Raw genomic sequence first — 22,525 nt, forward strand, 5'->3', positions numbered from 1 at the left:
AAGGGACCCTGAATAGCCAAAACAATCTTAAAAAAGAACAAAGCTGGAGGACTCATACTTCCTGATTTTAAAACTTACTACACAGGACTTCCCTGGTGGTGCAGTGGTTAAGAATCCTTCTTCCAATGCAGGGGATGAGGGTTCGATCCCTGGTCAGGGAACTAAGATCCAACATGCTGTGGGGCAACAAGGCCAGCACACCACAACTACTGAGCCCGCACACTCTGGAGCCTGTGCACCACAACTAGAGAGAAGCCTGTACACCGCAACTGGAGAAGACTGCATGCCACAACAAAAAGATCCTGCAAGTCACAATGAAGATCTTGCATGCTGCAACTAAGATCCAATGCAGCCAAATAAATAAATAAACATTTTTTTAAAACTTACTACAAAGCTACAGTAATCAAAACAATGTGGTACTGACATAAAGGTGACAATGGAATAGAACAGAGCCCAGAAATAACCCCCTGCATATATGGTCAAATGATTTTTGGCAATGGTTCCAAGACCATTTATGGGGAAAGTCTTTCCGACAAATACTACTGGGAAAACTGGATATCCACATGAAAAAAAAATGAAGTTGGACCCTCATCTAACACTATATAAAAATTAACTCAGAATGGATCAAAGACCTAAATGTAAGACCTAAAACTATATAAGAAGAAAACATAAGGCAAAAGCTTCACAATGTTAGATTTGGCAATGATTTCTTGAAAATGACACAAAAGGTACAAGCAACAAAAGAAAAGCCAACCAATTGAACTTCATGAAAATTAAAAAATTTTTTGCATCGAAACACAACATCAACATAGTAAAAAGGCAACTCCCAAAATGGGAGAAAATATCTGCAAGTCATATATCTTATAAGGGATTAATATCTAGAATATATAAAGAAATAAAACTCAACAAAAAACAACCTATTCAAAAGTAATCAAAGGACTTGAATAGACATTTCCCCAAAGAAGATATACAAATGGCCAATAAGCACATGAAGATGCTGAACATCACTAATCATAACAAAAATGCAAATCAAAACTACAACGAGGGACTTCCCTGGCAGCGCAGTGGTTAAGAATCTGCCTGCCAATGCAGGGGACACAGGTTCAAGCCCTGGGCCAGGAAGATCCCACATGGCACGGAGCAACTAAGTCTGTGCACCACAACTACTGAGCCTGTGCTCTAGAGCCCAGGAACCACAACTACTGAGCCCATGTGCCACAATTACTGAAGCCCGCGCACCTAGAGCCCACGCTCTGAACGAGAGAGGCCACTGCAGTGAGAAGCCCGTGCACGGCAACGAGGAGTGGCCCCGCTCATCACAACTAGAGAAAGCCCATGCAGCAGCGAAGACCCAACACAGCCAAATAAATTAATTAATTAAAAAAAAAACTATAATGAGTTTCTGCTCACACTCATTAGGATGGCTATCAAAAAAACATAAAAATAACAAAGGTTGGCGAGGATGTGGAAAAATGGGAACACTGCTGGTTGGGGATACAACATGGTGTAGCTGCTGTGGAAAACAGTTTGGTGGCTCCTCAAAAAATTAAAAATTATTATTACCATATGGTCCAGCAATTTCATCTCTGGGTATATCCCCAAAGGAAGTGAAAGCAGGGTCTTAAAGAGATATTTCTACATCCATGTTCATAGCAACGTTAATATTCACAGTAGCTAAAACATGAAAGCAATCCAAGTGTCCATGGATGGATGAATGGATAAGCAAAATGAGGTATATACGTACAACAAATTATTATTCAGCTTTAAAAAGGAAGAAAGTTCTGCAGTATGCTATAACAAGGATGAACCTTGTGAACATTATGTCAAGGGAGATAAGCCAGTCACAAAAAGACAATTACTGTATGATTCCACTTATATGAGGTAACTAGCGTAGCCAAAATCAGAGACAGAAAGTAGAGTGGCACTTGCCGGGGGTTATGGGGAGGGGGGAATTGGGAGTTATTGTTTAATGGTATAGAGCTTCAGTTTTTCAAGAGGAAGAGTGCTGTGGAGACGGATATGGTGGTTATGACTGCCAATGTTATGAATGTATTTAATACCACTGAATTGTCACTTAAAATGGTTAAGATGATAAAAGAAAATATGTGTGCAGAAATACGTATGCTCCAAAATACCAACAGTGGTTTAAAAAATCAAAGATCTAAAACATGGAAAGCTATAGTGTGTTCATGGATTGGAAAACTCAGTATTGTTAAGATGTAAGTTTTCCCTAATTTGACTCATAGATTCACTGTAATTCCAATCAAAGTCCTAACAAGCTTTGTTGTAGCTATCCACAAGCTCTTCTATAATTAATACAGAAAGGCAAAAAACCAGAACAGCCAAAACAATTCTGAAGAACAAAGGTGCAGCACTCCCACTAGCCCACTTTAAGACTTCCTATAAAAGCAAGAAAGCATGATACTGGTAAAAGATTAGACATAAAAATCAATGGAACAGAAAAGAGAGCCTAGAAATAGACCCATATAAACACTGTCTCTTGAAAAAAAAAATTTTTTTTTTCATAAAGACACAAAAGCAATTCAATGGAGAAAGGATCACCTTTTTCAACAAAGGGTGCTGGAACCCTTGCACATCCATACACATAAAAAATGAACCTCAACACATACCCCACACTCTATACAAAAATTAACTAAAAATGGATCACAGACTTAAATGTGAAAGCTAAAACTTTACAAATTCCAGAGAAAAAAATTTTTTAATTTGTGCACCTTTGTTTGGGCAATGAAATTTTAGATATGACACCAAAAGCAAAACCCATTTTAAAAAATTAAAATTCAGAAAATAAACTTTATCAAAATTAAAACATTTTGCTCTGTGAAAGTTGGTGTCATGGAAATGAAAACACAAACCAGAGACTGGGAGAAAATATTTTCAAATCACTTTTCTTATAAAGGATTTAAATCTAGAATAACAAAGAATTCTTAAAAATCCATGACAACAGATGGCCAAAAAGCACATGAAAAGATGCTCAACATCACTAATTACTAGAGAATACAAATCAAAACTGCAATGAGGTATCACCTCCCACCAGTCACAGAATGGCCATCATCAAAAAATCTATAAACAATAAATGCTGAAGATGTGGAGAAAAGGCAACCCTCCTACACTGTTGGTGGGAATGGAAGTTGGTACAACCACTATGGAGAACAGTATGGAGATTCCTTAAAAAACTAAAATTAGAACTACCATATGACCCAGCAATCCCACTCCTAGGCATATACCCACAGAAAACCACAATTTGAAAAGATACATGCACCCTAATGTTCACTGCAGCACTATTTACAATAGCCAGGACGTGGAAGCAACCTATGTGTCCATCAACAGAGGAATGGATAAAGAAGATGTGGTATCTCTATGACATAAATCACAGCAATATCCTTTTTGACCCACCTCCTAGAGTAATGGAAATAAGAACGAAAATAAACAAATGGGACCTAATGAAACTTAAAAGCTTTTGCACAGCAAAGGAAACCATAAACAAGACGAAAAGACAACCCTCAGAGTGGGAGAAAATATCTGCAAACAAAGCAACTGACAAAGGATTAATCTCCAAAATATACAAGCAGCTCATGCAGCTCAATATCAAAAAAACAAACAACCCAATCCAAAAATGGGCAGAAGACCTAAATAGACATCTCTCCAAAGAAGACATACAGATTGCCATCAAACACATGAAAAGATTCTCAACATCACTAATCATTAGAGAAATGCAAATCAAAACCACAATGATGTATCACCTCACACTGGTCAGAATGGCCATCATCAAAAAATCTACAAACAATAAATTCTCGAGAGGGTGTGGAGAAAAGGGAACCCTCCTGCACTGTTGGTGGGAATGTAAATTGATACAGCCACTATGGAGAACAGTATGGAGGTTCCTTAAAAAACTGAAAACAGAACTACCATATGACCCAGCAATCCCACTCCTGGGCATATACCCTGAGAAAACCATAATTCAAAAAGATATATGTACCACAATGTTCACTACAGCACTACTTACAAGAGCCAGGACATGGAAGCAACCTAAATGTCTACTGACAGATGAATGGATAAAGAAGATGTGGCACATATATACAATGGACTATTACTTGGCCATAAAAAGGAACAAATTGAGTTATTTGCAGTGAGGTGGATGGACCTAGAGACTGTTATACAGAGTGAAGTAAGTCAGAAAGAGAAAAACAAACACCGCATGCTAACGCACATATATGGAATCTCAAAAAATGGTATCGATGAACCTAGTGGCAGGGCAGGAATAAAGACGCAGACAGAGAATGGACTTGAGGACACAGCGGGGGTAAGGGGAAGCTCGGATGAAGTGAGAGAGTAGCACTGATATATATACACTACCAAATGTAAAATGGATGGCTAGTGGGAAGCTGCTACATAGCACAAGGAGATCAGCTCTATGTTTTGTGACGACCTAGATGGGTGGGATAGGGAGGGTGGGAGGGAGGCTCAAGAGGGAGGGGATATGGGGATATATGTAAACATATAGCTGATTCACTTTGTTATACAGCAGAAACTAACACCACATTGTAAAGCAATTATACTTCAATAATGATATTTTTAAAAAAAAGAATAAGAAAGCATGATTTTGTAGCCCCAAATCCTGAAGAGCCATATGTAATATCTTAATGTCATGCCCATCAAACTCAGTAAGTTTGGCTTCTGCCCTCTCAAGACAAAATAAATAAGATAAAGAATTAAAAAAAAAATTTTTTTAATGATACGGTACATATATACAATGGAATATTACTCAGCCATAAAGAAGAACAAAATAATGCCATTTGAAGCAACATGGATGGACCCAGAGGTTGTCATACTCAGTTAAGTAAGAAAGACAAATATCATATGATATTGCTTATATGTGGAATCTAAAAAAATGGTACTAATGAACTTACCTACAAAACAGAGACAGAGTCACAGATGTAGAAAACAAAGTTATGGTACCAGGGGATGGGAGGAAGGATAAACTGGGAGATTGGGATTGACATATACACACTAGTATATATAAAATAGATAACTAATAAGAACCTACTGCACAGGGAACTCTACTTAATACTCTGTAGTGGCCCATATGTGAAAAGAATCTAAAAAAGAATGGAGGGACTTCCCTGGGGGTCCAGTGGTTAAGACTTCACCTTCTAATGCAGGGGGTGCGGATTCAATCCCCGGTTGGGGAGCTAAGATCCCACATGCCTAGGGCCAAAAAAAAAAAAAAAACCAAAACATAAAACAGAAGCAATATTGTAACAAATTCAACAGACTTAAAAAAAAAAATGGTCCACATCAAAAAAAAAAATCTTAAAAAAAAATTAAATTAAAAAGAGCAGATATGTGTATAACTGATTCACTTTGCTGTACACCTGAAACTAACACAACATTGTAAATCAACTATACGCCAATAAAATTTTTGTTTAATATTAAATTTAAAAAAAATCAATGACAAGAAAACAGATACTTCACCAAAGATATAGAAAGAATAAAACACATATAGAAATATACTCAATACCACTAGCTAGCCATTAGGGAAATGCAACTTAAAACTACAGTGAAATATCACCTCACATCTATTAGAATGGCAAAATTTTTAATAACTTGACAATACCAACAACTGGTCAGGATGAGGAACAGGGACGCTCATTCACTGCAAGTGGGAATGCAAAACTGCAAGGCACTCTGGAAGACAGTCTCTTACAAAGCTAAACATAGAATCGCCACACAATCCAGCAATCATGCTCCTAGGTATTTACCCAACTGATATGAAAACTCATGTCCACACAAAAACCCACATGTGAGTGTTGACAGCATTCATAATCACCAAAAACTGGAAGCATCCAGATATCAAGACTTATTATAAATCAAGACAGTGTGAAACTGGCATAAGGATGGAAAAGTAGGCCAATGGAACAGAATAAAGAGTTGTGAAACCAAACTATATTTATGGACGCCTGATATATGACAAGGTGGCACCGCAGAGCCATAGGTAGAGGTCAATCACTTCAGTGGCACTGGGGCAATTAGGCAACTTGATGAAAAAAATAAAGCTTGACTCCTACTAACACTAAACATAAATATTAATTCTAGATGTATTGTGAATCTACATGTGAAAGGTAAATGTGAACAAAGAAAACTGTCTTCATGAGCTCTGGATAACAAAAAAAGTTCTTAGATTGGACACAAAAAACACCAATAATAAAAGAAAAAATTTAGAAACTAAATTAAGTAAAAATTAGAAGTAGCTGTTCATCAAAAGGCAGCATTAATTAACAGAATGAAAAGGCAAGACAGGGGGAAAAAACCCAGCTTGTAAACAAACACTGAACAACAGTTAATGCTGTGCATACTGAAGTATTTAGAGAGACGCATGCTGATGTCTAAAATATATTAAGAAATACAGCAAAAATAAGATGGGGTAAGAGATGCAGAGGGATGGAAAGATGGATAATGTGATAAAGCAAGTACAGTAAAATGTTAAAGGTAAATTCAAGGTGATGAGTATACAGATGTTCACTGCAAAATCCTTTCGATTTTGCCCTGCGTTTGAAAACTGTCATAACAAAATATTGGAGGTGAGAGAAGCACCCCAGGTAAATATGGATTTGGTATCAAGGTTGCTTTAAACTTCAATGTGCATGAATCACTGAATCTTGTTAAGATGAAAAGTCTTGATATAACAGGACTGAGGTGCGGCCTGAAACAGCATTTCTGGTAAGCTTCCAGAAAATAAATAACTCCTTTCAGTCAATAAGAAACAGACAGAAAACACCCACAAAAGGTAACAAAATGTCCAAAAAGCATGCTAGCAGGAAATGCAAAGTAAGCCCATACAGAGACACCACCATACCTGAATGGCTCAAATAAAAAGAACAACAGTAATTAAGAGCTGGCAGAGAACGTGAGGCAAGTGGACACCAAGACACTGCTGACGGCCATACAAGAGGACGGTGCTTAACGAAAAATATAAGCAATACAGCAGGATACACATGCGTACACGCCACCAACATAAATTAAAAATGCATTCACACCAGAAACAATACACAGTTTGTAAACACATTTAAACAGAACAATATCCATTAAAAAAAATTGGGGAGGGGCGTGGAAAAGGAGCTGAAAATTGAGTCTGGGGAAACCAGGAAACAGGGACCTCAGGGACCTTACACGACCTCCCACCTGAGGACCTCCATCCCTCTCCCCACCAAAAAAATGAAAAAGAAATAAAGAAAAGAAGTGGAAATGAACAAACCAGTAACTCACCCAGGTCTTCTTCGCTTTCGGCTGCTCCTGGGAAATAAACAGCCACTCTAGGACCTGCTCTGTCCCGGGACTCTTGTGCCTCTGCCGGGGTCCTCCAGGGAGAGGCCTCTGGTCAGGGGTCTCTTGACCCAGGATGGATTCCTCCCCCTGGAGCTTTCTGATGCCATCACATGTGCTCTCTTGCTCCTGGAGAGGTGGGACCTGCAGACCCAAGAGCAAGCTCACTTTTGCGAGCACTTTTCCTCTGGGCCCCGACCTCGGTCTCCTTTGCTGGTGAACGCACTCACCCAGGCTGGACTGGGGGCTCTGCGGACTGTGGTCAGTGCGGCTTGGGGGGCACAAGTGAGAGGAAACGGAAGTGGGGAACCCAGCACACAACCACAGCCCCCCGCCCCGCCCAGACTCTGCACAGGCCCCCAGGATCCCCGAAAGTGCGGTAACCACCCAGAGATTTAAACAACTCCGGGCAGACACTCAAGAAGAACATGACGCCAGATGGTAAGGAGGGAACGACCCTGCTGGAGGCGACGTACACGAGAGATGGGCTGTGGACAAAACAGTCTGTCTCAGTAGAGCTTCTCTCAATATCTGGATGTCTGTGAACAATTCACTTCATCTCTCTCGCTGAGTCTTACTTTTGTTGTTAAACATTGAGAGTAGGATGAGTTCAGGGGAACAGTGTAGTCTTTTAATCTCCCAATAAAAACAGAAGAGGCCTACCAGAATAGCAAAAGAAGAAGCCCAGAGATGTCCACAGACAGACAAATGGACCCAGGTGACTGGGTTCCTCACAAACCTAGGATCCAGGCAGATGTGACCTAACTGCAGAACTGGGACGGGGGACCGGGGGCCACATGCTGCCGATCTCCAAAGTCACCCCCAACAGGAGAGCACCTCCCGAGGGGAATCTGAGCCTCTCAGGCTCAGAGTTGCAGGTGACTAAAAAAGACATTCCCAAAGTCGCTAAGTGACCTAACAGCACTGTGGTCACCTAGGAACACGAGGGTCTGAGAAATAATGGGCAAACCACCCCTTCTACAAGGACGGGTCTTCACTGCGAGGGGAAGCTGCTGGAAATGGAGCCCAAATTGATCAGCCCAAGAAGTGAGAAAACAAAGATTCAGGCAAAGAGAGGGACGAGAGAAAAGAGATTCTGAGAATGAGAGGGGAAGGAGAGAAAAGGGAAGAGAGAAAGGCACTCGGCAGTCAGGGGGAAGGGTCCAGAGGATGCTCATTCCAGAAGCTATTATAACAACAAAATACAAGGGGTAAAACTGAGAGAAACATGTTAGGATACAAGGCATGCTGAACTCTAGGAAACACAGGGCTAGAGGCAGAAGAAAGGCTTCCTGACAAGGCTTAGCGTTGAGTCGGGTCAGGTATGTGTGTGTGTGTGTTTGCTTGTATTTCCAAAAGAATCACTGAGAGGATGAACTAGGAACTGTAAAAAGGTTCCCTCCGGGGGCGGGAAGGGACAGAGCAGGAGGGATGGACGCTTGTCTGAATGACGCTACATACTTTCTACTTTGAATCACGTAAATATTTCACATGATCTAAAAGAGGAGGGAGGGCAATCCCTAACATCGAAAATAAATGTCAACAGATACATTTATTTATACAATTGGAAACAAAACTACAACAGACAATCATTTTACCAACTGACTTAACATGCGGTATTTAACTGTGCATTCTTTGGATAAAATGGGCTACAAAGACAGACTGAACCTCATTTAGCACCCTTGTTAATGGTAACAAATTGTTATTTTAAAACAGTCTTATGTATGTTATAGGACATGACACTTATATCACTCTTTTTAAGAACCAAGATATCTAACACATGAAAAAAGTTGCAAGAGTAAAGCTTTTAACCCTCACGCAGAGCTGGTGGGAATGTAAAATGGAGCAGCCACCTTGGACCCAGCTTGGCAGCTCCTCAGTGTTAAACCCAGAATTACTGTATTAGCCGGCGATCCCATTCTTATCTGCTCAACAGAATTAAAAGCCTACATCCACAGAAACGCTTGCACACAAATGGCTCCAACAGCCTGATTCCTAATAGCCAAATACCCATCAATGGATGAAGGGATAAATCATATGTGATCTATATATACAAAGGCACGTTATTTAGCCATAAGAAAGAATGAAGCACCGAAAAATGCTACATGATGAACTTTTGTACTATAGGTACCTGACAATTAGCTTCTGTTGACTGTAATGCAAGTGCCTGATCGTACTGAAAGCTTCTGATTTCCGAGGCACCACTTCAAAGACATCCATCTTAGATAAACGCACGGCCAGCCACACAGCTAGATAAGGAGACAGGCCGCCCCACCTGACGTTCTCCTCCCAGAAAGCCCTGGGTGACCTAGATAACTGCTCACTTAAGTGACCCCGCTCTTCCCTTCCAGTGCCTGAATTCTCAGCCTTATTTTAAATTCACCAATAAATAATGAACCTGCAATCCCCCCTTGACCCCAATAATAAAGGCAGAACCTCACCCCCCCTTGACCCCAGTAAAGGCAGAACCCCAGTTCCGCATTCTCGTCCTCTCGTCCTCTCTGCTGTGTGGCCCCCGGTGTGCCACGTACCCCGCAGGGTCTGTGAGTAGTAAACCTTATGTTTTCAGAGTTCCCCGATGGTTGCTGATGAGAGGCGCGTTGCAGGCACAGTAAGAACCACAAGGGCTGGTCCAGCCATGACGCTGGCTCCAGTCAGGGAAATGTCTGTGGGGCTGCCACAAGCAGCACGGGTCCCCGCGAGCCCGACCCCGGGCGCTCTGCGTCACAGCATCATTCCTGCCAGGCTGAGACCAACACAAATCTACCTTGAAGACACTACGCTAAATGAAAGAAGCCAGATACACAGGGCCACCTCTGACATGATTCTGTTTATATAAATGTCTAGGATAGGGAAATTCTTGAACACACCAAGTAGATTAAATGGCTGTCAGGGGAGAGCGGAAGGAGGGGATGGAGAGTGGCTTGTGAATGGGGACAGGGTTTCTTCTGGAAGTAATGATAATGTTCCGAAATTGGATACGGTGATATTTAGGCAACTCTGTGAATACTAAAAATGACTGAAGGTACACCTTAAAAGGGTAAATTTTATGGTATATAAATTATACCTCAATAATGCTTCTATATAGAGTAATTTTTTTTAACTTCAATGATTTTTAATAAATTGAAAGTTCTGCAACAGTCCACACATCCAGGTTTACAGCGTTCCTACTGCCTCAGAGAGATTCCTCTGGAGCCGAGGCCCACGCTCACCCCCGACCCCCAGACAACCACTGCTCTGCTCCTGTGCACAGATCTGCCTGTTCCAGACATTTCACACGACTGGGACCACACTAGGTACTGCGTCGGCTTCTTCCGCTCAGCACACTTTGGAGGTTTATTCTTGTTACAGCACACACCAGCGGTTTGCCCCTTAATTGCTGAATAGTGCTCCATTTCGTCTATACGTTCACCACTTAATCCACATTTAGATTCTTTTTAGTTTTGAGCTACTATACAAGTCTTTGTGTGAACATGTCTTCCTTTATCTTGGGTAAATTCCTAGAAGTAAAACTGCTGCTCTGTACAGTAAGTTTACATTTAACCTTTTAAAGAAACTGCCAAAACCTTTACAAAGCGACTGTGCTTTATATTCCCACCAGCAGTCTACAGTGGTTCCAATTTCTCTACATCCTTGTCAACACTTACTGTCTGCCTTTTTGGTTGTAGCCATTGGGCATAAAGTGGGACTTCATTATGATATGAATTTTATTTCCCTAGTGACTCATGATGTTAAACATCTTTTCCGGTGCTTACTTGTCATCTATACATCTTCTTTGGTGAAGTGTCTGTTCAAATCCTTTGCCCATGTTTTAAATTGGGTTGTCTGTCTTCTTACTGAGTTGTAAGCATTCTTCATATATTCTGGATATATCCCTGTTATCAGGTACATGATTTGCAAATACTATCTCCCGGACTTTAAATACTTGAAGTCCCGGTCTGGGACTTGTGTTTTCATTTTCTGAATGGTGACTTTGAAGTTCAAAAGTTTTAATCTTGATGTGGCCCAATTTCTATCTCAAAAAGCACAACCTATGAAAGAGCTTTCTAAGAACTTTAGCCTAAGAGAAGGTCATGAATATTTTCCTCTATGATTTCTTCCAGAAATTTTATGGCTTTTGCTCTTAAAGTCTATGTTCCATTTTGAGGTAATCTTTTGGTATTGGGTGAGGTAAGAGTCACAGCTCATCTTCTTAGAAAATTTTTCCTTGTGATAACATAAAATACGTAACATAAACTTAGTATCTTAACCATTTTAAAGTGTACAGTTCATTGGAATTCAGTACCTTCGCAGTGCTGTGTAACCATTCCCAGCAGTCACATTCATCTCCAGAACTCTTCATCTTGCAAAACCAAAACTCTATATCCTCTGAGCAGTAACTTCCCATTCTCCTCCTACCACGGCTCCCTGACAACCAGCATGGACCACACTTTCTATGATCTTGACTACTTTAGGAACAGAAACCATGTTCCACAGGGTTAGCAGACAGTGGTGACTAACAGGAATTCTCGAGCTCGTCTTACAGAGCAGCAGCCCAGGGACAGCCTGGTAAACCCCCGCCTGAAACCGCCCTCAGTGACCAAGCTTTGCCTGAGTTACTAATTGTCCCCTATAGGTTACACCTCGGACGTATGGGTCACTATATCAATGGGCACTTAAGCTGTTTTCCAGAAACCTAGAGTCAGCTCTTGTCCAGTTCAAGGCAGCCAAGGCCGGTTGGGACCGCTGACCCCAAAAACCGGGCCTGCACACGTCTGATGAATGACCGCCTGATGTCAGAGGGCCAAAACCTCCACCCTCGGATCAGGCTAAGTGTCTCCATTTTTGAACACATATCCCACGAAAAAGCATGTACCCCGATACACCTGCACAGAACACTGATTACCTCACCTTTTCCCTACTTCCAATCACTTCCCCACACCTAAGACCTCCCTGCTTCTTTATCCCATGAATATCTCAAGTCACTCACCTGCGAGGAGACAGATCTGACATTTGTTCTCCCATCTCCTCACTTGGCTGTCTCGTGAATAAACTCTTTCTCTGCTACAAACTGCAGCGTCTCAGCATTTGGCTTGCTGCGTGTTGGGTGAACAAACCTGGTTCAGTAACAGAACCTCACGTAAGTAGAATCTTACAGTATTTGTCCTTTTGTGACTGGCTTATTTCACTGAAAATAATGTCCTCAAGGTTCACCCATGTTGTAGCATGTGTCAGAATTCATTTCTTTTTAAGACTGAATATACACATACACACCCACACCCCATTTTGTTTATCCATTCATCTCTTAGTGAACAACTGGGTTACTTCCACCCAAAAAAGAGTAATTTCAAAAAAATAAATCTTTTAAACTCTGTAATTTGAATTGGAAATATCAACATGAATCATAATTTTTTTCCTTTCCAAAGATCCCTAGGTCTGCCTGCTGAAACAGCCCAGAAGTAATGACATTCCAGTATCAACTGTGGTCCCTGAGCACACTCCCTACGAAAAGATACAGGCTCCTGGAGAAAAGGTTGATTCCAGATCTGGGATGGGAAATACTCAAATGAGCAGAGACTATCTTCTTGGACCCCAAAGCAAGGAAGCCAGGAAACCAGCTAAGACTAACAGAGTCTTTCCAAAAAGCCTCAGAGCCAAGCTGAAAGACTCCCTTTGGCTAAGGCTGAGACAATGAAACCCTCTAAAAGAATACTGACTGCAACTGATTGAAACTAACTGTAAACAGTATTAAGATTTACGAGTTTTTTAATCATACTCAAATTAGCAAAAAGAAAAAAAATCAAATGAAAAACTCACTGCTGTCACCAATGGATGTAACTAGGGCATCATCTCCTTAGTGAAAACTGGCAATTAAAGGGAAAGAGTTAAGCATGGACCTGCCATCCCTAAACAAACTGTGTCTCTGGGTAACCAAATGGTTCTGTTGATGAAGAAATGTTCTTTTTTAGAGAAGGATTCTGTAAATTCTTTCAGAGAATTCCTGCTACAAAAATGGAAAGAATGATAGAGTTAGAAAGTCACCACTTTGTAGATGCTGTGAAATAACTGGCCGAGGGGAAGGTCATAACTGATGAAACCATTAGAAGGACTCATGGGAAACTTCACAACAATACCACACTGCCACCCCTGACCCCACCAATCGATCTTTGCATCACCTAGAGTGAGTCAATGAGACATACGTGCCTCCTGAGGTGACAAGACAAAGCACTATCAAGTATTCTTGCCAAAAACATTAATAAATGAATCTAAAGTCTCTAAAGATAAATTTCAGTTTACCAGAAATACTGGTGACAGGTAACATGTTAAATGTGATCACAAGGAAACAGAGATAAATCTAAAATGAAGGACATTCTAAAGGACAAATGGCTCCACATCTTTAAAAAGTCAATGGGGGAAAAAAAGAAAGAAGGATGGGTTACTCTGGATTAAAAGAGACTTAAAGTATGTAACAGTAAGAAGTGTGTACCTTGTTTGGATTTTGATTTTAACTTGCCAATGTTAAAAAGGAAAATGAAATCTGAACATGGAATAATTCCATGATACCAAGGAATTATTCTGTTAGGTGTAATAGTGGTATTATAATTATATTAGAAAATGTATGTTTTTAATGCCTAGTGAAGTACGGATGAAATAACATGAGAACTGAATCTGCTTCAAAATACTTCAGAGTATTTTGGAGTAAGTTACCTTTATCCTACGTCTTAAATTTTTCCTTTGAAGAATTTTTCAAGAACAGTGACCACCACACAAGAAAATAAAGCTTTCAGAAAACAAGACAACATGAATAAGAACCAATGAAAATCAACAAACAACAGAAAGAAAACCTTGTAGCCAACAGACAGTGCAATTGATGGACACTCATTATAAATCAAATATTATATTCAAGGAGAGAAAGACAAGCCTTATGACTTGGCAAGGAGTTGGACAAATAACTTAGCAAGCATATTTGAAAAAGAACTAGAAAGAATTTATAGGAATGATAAAAACACATCAACTGAAGTCTCTTTAACAGCAGGTTAGGAAGAATTAGTAAACGAAAGGACAAACCGGAAGAAATTATCTAGAAAGTAGTATGGAGAGACAGATGGGCAAGAGAGGAGAGCAGTGACACACAGAGTGAGAAGGTCTATCATAAGCTGCACTAGAGTCTAAAAGGAAACAACAGAGCGCATTTAAAAATGGGGGTGGGGCACAGCTTTCCAACAGCAGGCAGGTATCTAATGAACGTAGAAAGAATAATGAAATTAGATAAAACTCATTTGTCAACTAGCATAATAAAAACGCACACAAGAATCACCCATGCAGGCTAAATGAGTGGGTGAAAGTTTGAGGACTAAAAGGTATTTATTTCATCTCAGTATCTCCCAACAGATACTGACTTACAAAGGGAAGAGAGAGTGACTACAGGGGAGAGAACACAGATACCACCTTCACCAAGTGAGGCAAGTTCACATCAGCAGTCACGAGTGCCCCGGATGTGACGCAGGGAAGAATGCAGCACTTCTGAAATGAATCAGGAGGAGGAGCAAACAACCCGAAACTGAGGAATATTCCACAGAACGCCCTGGGCTCCAAAAACACCACGTCATGACAAAGAAGACTGAGGAACTGTTCCGGGTTAGATGAAAGAGCCAGCACAGCCCATCGCAACACATGATTCAAGTTACTCTTCTCCCATAAAGGACGGTATTTCCAAACTTTCTATAAACGAACAATTGGCAAAATCACAATAAGACCTGTAAATGAAATAACAGCATTGTATTGATGTCAATTTCCTGATTCAGTGGTTATGTAAAAAACTGTTCTTGTTTGTGAGATGTACTGCAGTATTTAGGGGTAAAGGAACATCATGTCTGCAAATTGGTTTCAGTTAAGAAAAAAAAATGTGTATGTACGAGGAGAGAGAAAGAGGAGAGGAGCTGGGAACAGAGAGTGAGAGAGAAAATGATAAAGCAAGTGCAGCAAAATATTACTATTTGAGGAATCTGGATGAAGGTATAGAAGAACTTTTGTATTATTCCTGCAACTTTTTTAAGATCTAAAATTATGTCAAAATAAGTGAAATTAAAAAAACTTTACAGCATAAATAATGTGTATAATGCCCAAACATCTTTTACAGAAAGAAAAAGAATAAAAATTATCAGTCCAAAAAAAGCCAAGAGAGGAGAAAAAAAACAGATCAGGTACAGCAAACACAGTATAGAAAAACACAGTAAGATGGTAGATTTAAACTCAAATATAACAGTAATTACGTCAGTCATAACAGACCAAGTGTCTGAGTTAAGTACAAAGATTGACAGACTGATTTAAAAAAATGATGCTATTTAAAAAAGACACATCTAAAAGATAAAGATACAAAAAAGTCAAAAGCTAAAGAAAAATATACGACAAGCAATTAACCAAAAGGAGGCTCCTACAGCTATAAGAATACAAAACAGACTTTAAGACAAAAAAAGGATTCCTGGACATAAGGTGACTCCACAATCATCAAAGGCTCGAGTCACAAGGACAATGTAGTTTTCAGCTTGTCTGGAAGGGGTGAGCAGCCTGCTCCAAGTCAGCCAAGCGGGTGACAGGCCGCCACGTTACCTGACACCCCCCCCCCCACCCAGACCCTACAGCTGAGTGCTGAGCCAGCTCCAGAGGCCTGATGGCGGCCGGCCACTCCCGGCCCACTGCTGGCAGCACACAGGGGCTCCCTCTGCCCGCAGCCTCCTTCTCCCTCGCCTTCACACGGCTAATTCCACAGGTCCTTTGAGAGCAGCTGCCAAGGTCACTTCCTGGGCTTCCCTCTGCCCCAGCGCGAATCCCGTGGCCACCTGGCCTGCCCTCTGTCCCCTCTCTCAATTCCCAGGGCTGCCTTTGACCCGTGTATCCTCCGTGCCTAACCGGTACCTGGAATATATAAACAAGGGTGCGTGAGGGTTGTTAGTTTTGAAAGACTAATTCATGAACACTGCCACATTTTAACAGGAAATTATCGAGGCTTCCTTGGTAGTGCCGTGGTTAAGAATCTGCCTGCCAGTGCAGGGGACACGGGTTCAATCCCTGGTCTGGGAGTATCCCACATGCCGCGGAGCAACTAAGCCCGTGCGCCACAACTACTGAGCCCACGAGCCACAACTACTGAAGCCCGCATGCCTAGAGCCCATGCTCTGCAACGAGAAGCCACCGCAGTGAGAAGCCCGCCCACCTCAACGAAGAGTAGCCCCCGCTCGCCACAACTAGAGAAAGCCCGCGCACAGCAACGAAGACCCAACACAGCCAAAAATAAATAAATAAAATAAATAAAAATTTATATTTAAAAAAAAACCGGGAATTATCATTTTAACCTTTAATTCGCCAAGAGGGTCAGTCTGGGCGCAGCTGAAGACACCCAGCCTGGTATGCACGTGAGCAGGGGCCAACCTTCCTCAGAAAGGCCCCGTCAGGCAGAATTCCCTTCTCTCTCCCACACCCCCTTGCATCAGTCTTGAAGCCCCAACTCACTGCACTGCAAACTATGTTATTAGCATGTCGTGGTGGTGACCGTGGTGACGGTGTTTGGCAGTGGTCCATGGGAGCAGAGGCCCTGCCCAACGCTGGAGAAAAAGGGAAACAAGGTTCCCTGGTTTAAAATAAGTCAACTAGGGCTTCCCTGGTGGCGCAGTGGTTGAGAATCTGCCTGCCAATGCAGGGGACACGGGTTCGAGCCCTGGTCTGGGAAGATCCCACATGCTGCGGAGCAACTGGGCCCGTGAGCCACAACTACTGAGCCTGCGCATCTGTGCTCCGCAACAAGAGAGGCCGCGACAGTGAGAGGCCCGCGCACCGCGATGAAGAGTGGCCCCCGCTTGCCACAACTAGAAAGCCCACACACAGAAACGAAGACCCAACACAGCCATAAATAAATTAATTAATTATAAATAAATAAATAAAACAAGTCAACTCCTACAGGAGAGGAGGACACAGAAAATCTTTCCAAGCCCCTAGGAATGGAGACTCCCTGAAGTGAATTTGTAATGACACATTTAAGGTAGGGAAGTGTCAACAGCAGAAAGTAGCCAAACTGAAAAAAGAAAACCTGCCAGTAAGTGCCCAGCATCCTCCGAGGAAAGAAACAGAGACTTAGGGGCTCACAGGCCTCAGTGCAACGTACGTCACCGCCGAGGACCACCTCCCTCTGCTCTGAATTCACACTCGTCTACAGCCTTCTAATTACTAGGTATCTCCCTGGATACCCAGGAGGGGACACCCAGAACATGGGTCGAGGATGTCACCGGCCACAGGAAAGAGACCCCTGTGTTGCACAGTTTTAAAATGTCTTGCATATGATATCCTTTCCGCTTTCAGCGCATTCCTGAGTGGGGTCATCCACATCTCTCATTCCCCAGGGACTGGGCTACACACACCCACTGCGACCAGGGCACGGCAAGGGACTTAACTACTCCTGAGTCCAAGGAGCAGCTGTTCAGTGACCCGTTGTGGGTAAACAATAACTACTCTTAGGGCGCAGGAGGCTAGAATCTCTGTCTCTTGAGAAATTCTCAGGCTATACCCTGAGGCAGTAGAGTACACTGGCCAGGGAAATGGGTGTAGGGCCATCCCACCCAGGTTCAAATCCTGGCTCTACACAAACCAGCAGTGTAACCTGGTCCCAAGAAGAGGTACTGATGAATGCCTGCACCAGATGCAGCACAGAACCCCATGCACAGTGAGCGCTGAGCATTCACACTGGGCTGGAATGGTAAGAAATACAGGACTACTTACACAAGATAAACCACTCTAAAAAGTGACAATGGACTAGGTGAAAAGCATAAGCTTGTTGTCAGAAAAGAGGACTCACGTTTCAAACACCCCCAATTCTGTCTAGTCTCTCCATTTCCACTGCTCCAGGCAACACCTCCTCCGCCTCTCGTCTGCACCCCTGCAGTCGACCATTCTCCACTGAGCAGCCAGAGGGACTCTGAAAAGCCCAACGTCCTTTCCTAACACAACAGCTTCCCAGCCTGATCGGGCCTCTGGCCCCCTCCATGTCTGTCTGCTCCCCTCCCCTCCCCGCCAACCCGGGCCACACAGGCCTTCCTTCCCTGCTACAAAGGCACGGACCCTCCCCCACCTCGGGGCCTTGGCGATGGCTGTTCCCACCCTGCATGTTCATGCACCTGCTCTTCCCAAGGCTGGCTACTCTGGTAACTCACACCTGCAAGTGTCACCTCCTCCATGGGACCTTCCCCAAACACCCAACCTTTCACATCAACCAATGTTAATTCCATGTACAACACGACAACGACGTTTCCTGTTCACTTGTAAGTAGTTTCTCCATCATTTACATGGCATCTGCCTTCCTCCACCAGAGCGCAAACTCCCCAAAGCATGGATCCTGTCAGTCTCATTCACCACCACATGCCTGGACCTGGAAGGGGGCCTGGCACAGAGTGGGTGCTCAATAAATACCTGGAGACTGGAAACATGATGAACACTTCAAAGACCAAAGCCTGGGATTTGTATCTATCAGTTCACTCTTCCGCCCGGGACGGTACATGTTGTCCTGTTAAGAACTCAGAGCAGGGAGGGCTTCCCTGGTGGCGCAGTGGTTAAGAATCTGCCTCCCAATGCAGGGGACACGGGTTCCAGCCCTGGGCCAGGAAGATCCCACGTGCCGCGGAGCAACTAAGCCCGTGTGCCACAACTACTGAGCCTGCGCTCTAGAGCCCTCAATCCACAACTACTGAGCCCGTGTGCCACAAGTACTGAGCCCACGTGCCACAACTATTGAAGCCCACACGCCTAGAGCCCGTGCACCGCCACGAAGAGTAGCCCCCCCCACCACAACTAGAGAAAGCCCATGTGCAGCAACAAAGACCCAACGCAGCCAAAAATAAATTATAAATAAATAAATAAAAGAACGCAGAGCAGGGAGCGTGAGCCCCTGGGTTTGAATTCTGTCTTCTGCTGAATGATCCTGGCAGACTGCCTGCCTCTCTTTGTCACCTTTCCTTGTCTTTAAATAGGGCTAAGAGTCCTACCTTCCTATGAGGCTGCTGTGAGGATCAGTTTGTATCTGTAAAGTGCTGAGACCCATGGCTAGGAAGAGGAGACACTGTAGAAATGTTAACTAGTATTACTGAAGGTGTAAAGTTTTCCTTATACAAGTCCTCTGCATTACCCAGGTTTTTAGTACTTTCACCTGTTTTACTGCCATTTGTAAATAGGCTAATTTCCCTCATTATAACTTCTAAACAGATACAATTTATAAACAGGAAACACACTGACTTTTAGACTGATTTTGTACCAAGGAATCTTCCTGGATTCTCCTCAGGCTACCACTCTCTTCCCGCAACCACAGGGCACACTGACTCAGCCCACATGGCTGTCTTCCTGCCTCACTCCCATCTCTCCGACGGACTGCTGCTACCTCCACCCCACTCCTTCCTCTCCTGCCCAGCAAACACCCACTCACACTCTGCTCTGGAAACATCACAGCGAAACCCACCACTACCATCACCACCAAGCCTGATTTGGACTTCTGTGACGCAACAGTACTTGACCTCCCTGGGGCATCTCACATGGCAACCATTTTTGAGGTTCCTTTCTCTTTGACTCTGACACACAAGTCTCTCCATTTCTCTCATTCCTATGGGGCTGCCCAACCTCCAGCCCCTCCTCTGCCACCTTCCCTTGCCCACCCCCGAGCACTGCCCTCGGTGCTCTTCCCAGGGCACATGTGCTCCTTGAGCTAATCTGGCTATACCCACTCAGTGATACCTGTCCAGACCATTCTCTCGAGACAGATGCCTACCCACGTGCCCACCAGCACCCGCAGGGTCCCACCGTATCTAAAGGAAATGTCCACCCAGCCCTCCGTAACAACTCTGACGGTCTTCCCTAACTCAGGGAATGGTACCACTCCCAACCCAGGCCCACAGGGCAGACCTCCAGCACTTATGCCTGGCTCTGCTGGCTTGCTCACCACCAGCACCCAACTAGTTACCAAGTCCAGTTGCTTCTGACCCTTTATTCTCCCTAGAGGATAAAATCCAAGTGTTTTTTTTTTTTTGGCCGTGCCGTGCAGCTTGCGGGATTTTAGTTCCCCGACCAGGGATTGAACCCGGGGCCATGGCAGTGAAAGCACCGAGTCCTAACCACTGGACCACCAGGGAAGTCCCCAAATCCAAGTTTTTCATGTGATCCTTAAAGCCCTCTACGATCCAATCTCTGCCTATGGCTCTGGCCTCATTTCTTAATACACACTCCACCACCACCGTCACCTACAAAACCATAAACTCTACATTTCAGCAACTGTAAAGTGTTCCAAGGTCACCAATATACTACATCACTTTAAGCCTCTCAAATTTGCACGTTGCTTCCTTTTCCTAGGCTGACCTTCAGTCCCTTGTTCACCTCATTCACCTCTCAAATCTCAGTTTAAGACTCCCTTATTAATCCCTGAAGCATTTCTTGGGGTGTCCTTACTTCCAAAACTGGCCCTGTGCTGTGTGTCTCCATACACTTCCACGGCCGACTCTCGGAGGACCCCTAACGTGCCATTGTGCTCATACATTTTCTTGCCCACAATTCCCACCAGACCATGGCTCTTCCAAAGCAGGAACGACCTACCTTCGCACTTTTAGCACCTGCCCCAGGGTGCTCAACAAAAGACAATAAACAAAACTGTTGAATAACCGAAGGGACAAATGTATAACTTCCCAAGTGAGGCCCCAAAATCTTAGACACGGAAAGAAAAAACTAAGAAAATGTGTCGAAGAAATTGGAAAATGCACGATGACCCCTCGTTTAACTCAAGGCTCAAGGTACAGAATTGGCAGAAAAGAGACTGAAAGAAGGAGTAAAGTAACAGTCTGACGACAAGAAGCACTTCTGGACGGCTCAACGTCATCTTAAAGGAGGCGCAGTGGCTTGGAAGCCCCACGCAAGCTCCGACCCTGGAAAAGATGGATGAGAACACGTCGGTGTTCAGGGCTTTTCATAAACGAGAGAAAACCCCCCCGACTCACCCAGACGGCAGCCGTCCGGACCCTGGTGGCCATCCTCACGGCCAGTTTTGTGCGCCCTGCGGGGGGTGGCAGGACCCGACGGCTGCGCGAGAAGAGAACCGTGAGGGAACCAGTCTCCCCGCCACTCCCACGCCCACGCGGGACCCTCCTGCCCCCCCCGAGGACCCGCCCCTCCCTTCCCACGGCCAGGCCTCCTTCCCTCACGCAGCGGCGGGGTTCCCCAGCTCCGCCCCCACCTACACACACGCGATCGGCTCAGGGCAGGCGCGGGGGAGGCCAGACTAGTCCGCACGGTCCCGCCGCCCTGACACGGGAGGGACTCGGCGCGCGCGGCTCCCCCAAGCCCTGCGGGAGATGCGGGGGAGACCGGCTCCGCAGCCGACCTCCCGGATCCGCAGCCAGAGCCGCTTGGTCCTCGCTCTCGACTGTGCGGCGCCCGCTCCGGGTGCTTCGGCGACGGCCCTCGGGCAGACGAGGTCGGCACGCTCCAGCTCAGGTCCCCACGACGGGTAGGGCATAAACCACCCACCACGACTCTCCCGGCTGGTGCCGAGCCGACGGCGGCCGCTAGGGACGCACAGGAAATGCGTCAGGGCAGCCCGAGGGCAGGACGAACTACAACTCCCGGAAGCCTCTGCGGGCGTTCCTCCTGCTCGGGGCGGCTCCAGCCGAGGGCCGCCGGGAGGGGGCGCTGCGGCCGCGAAGCGCAGGCCCTTCCCGCCCCACCTCTGGGCGCGGGCGCGCAGACTTTCAGTGATACAGAGGATTAAAATAATTGACAGCAATAGCGCAAAGGCTGGAGGCGTATAAATTCAGTTAAAAGTGTTCTAAGGTTCCTGCTGTTCCAAATGGTAAAAGTCATAATTTATACCTTAATAACGCAAAGATTCGTTCCGTTGTATAAGTGACATTTATTTTCCAGGAAAATTAGGAGTGGCATTGTCTTCCTTTGGGGATGGGGGTGGGGGAATCCTTTAAATGTCTGGCTTAATATAAAACGGCTGCAGTCTCATATGTGCTTCTGCATTCACTCTGTTGCATGTGTTTCTTATGCGTAAGTATCAATATATAAAAAAATCTGGCCTCACATAGGTATGTATCAATAGTTGGAAAAGGACAGGGTATTTTAATATACTTAGATAACTGCATATTCTTTGTAGTAAAAGCTGAACAAGGAATAGGTCAGT

General features: G+C 44.1%; 1 protein-coding gene across 5 annotated transcripts in view; it reads right to left on the reverse strand.

Annotated features, from left to right (window-relative positions):
• The window catches only part of ZNF268 (zinc finger protein 268), a 47,466-nt gene extending 25,557 nt beyond the window's left edge, over positions 1-21,909 (reverse strand). Inside the window, exons 1-3 of one of the 5 annotated variants that reach the window (XM_089894288.1) lie at positions 21,575-21,679; positions 21,339-21,420; positions 7,285-7,485 (exon numbers count right to left, since the gene is read on the reverse strand). In XM_089894288.1, coding sequence (XP_089750414.1) covers positions 7,285-7,485; positions 21,339-21,371 — 234 coding nt within the window. In that variant the 5' untranslated portion in view covers positions 21,372-21,420; positions 21,575-21,679. Of the gene's footprint in view, positions 1-7,284; positions 7,486-21,338; positions 21,421-21,574 lie in introns of all 5 variants that reach the window. The other 4 variants (XM_022598212.2, XM_022598210.2, XM_022598211.2 and 1 more) reach the window with 4 other exon arrangements.
• Between the last annotated feature and the right edge of the window lie 616 nt (positions 21,910-22,525).

The sequence above is a fragment of the Delphinapterus leucas genome, chromosome 14 (genome assembly GCF_059928025.1).
Source record: "Delphinapterus leucas isolate spDelLeu-1000000601 "Yukka" chromosome 14, BTC_Dleu_Yukka2, whole genome shotgun sequence".
Classification (NCBI taxonomy): domain Eukaryota; kingdom Metazoa; phylum Chordata; class Mammalia; order Artiodactyla; family Monodontidae; genus Delphinapterus; species Delphinapterus leucas.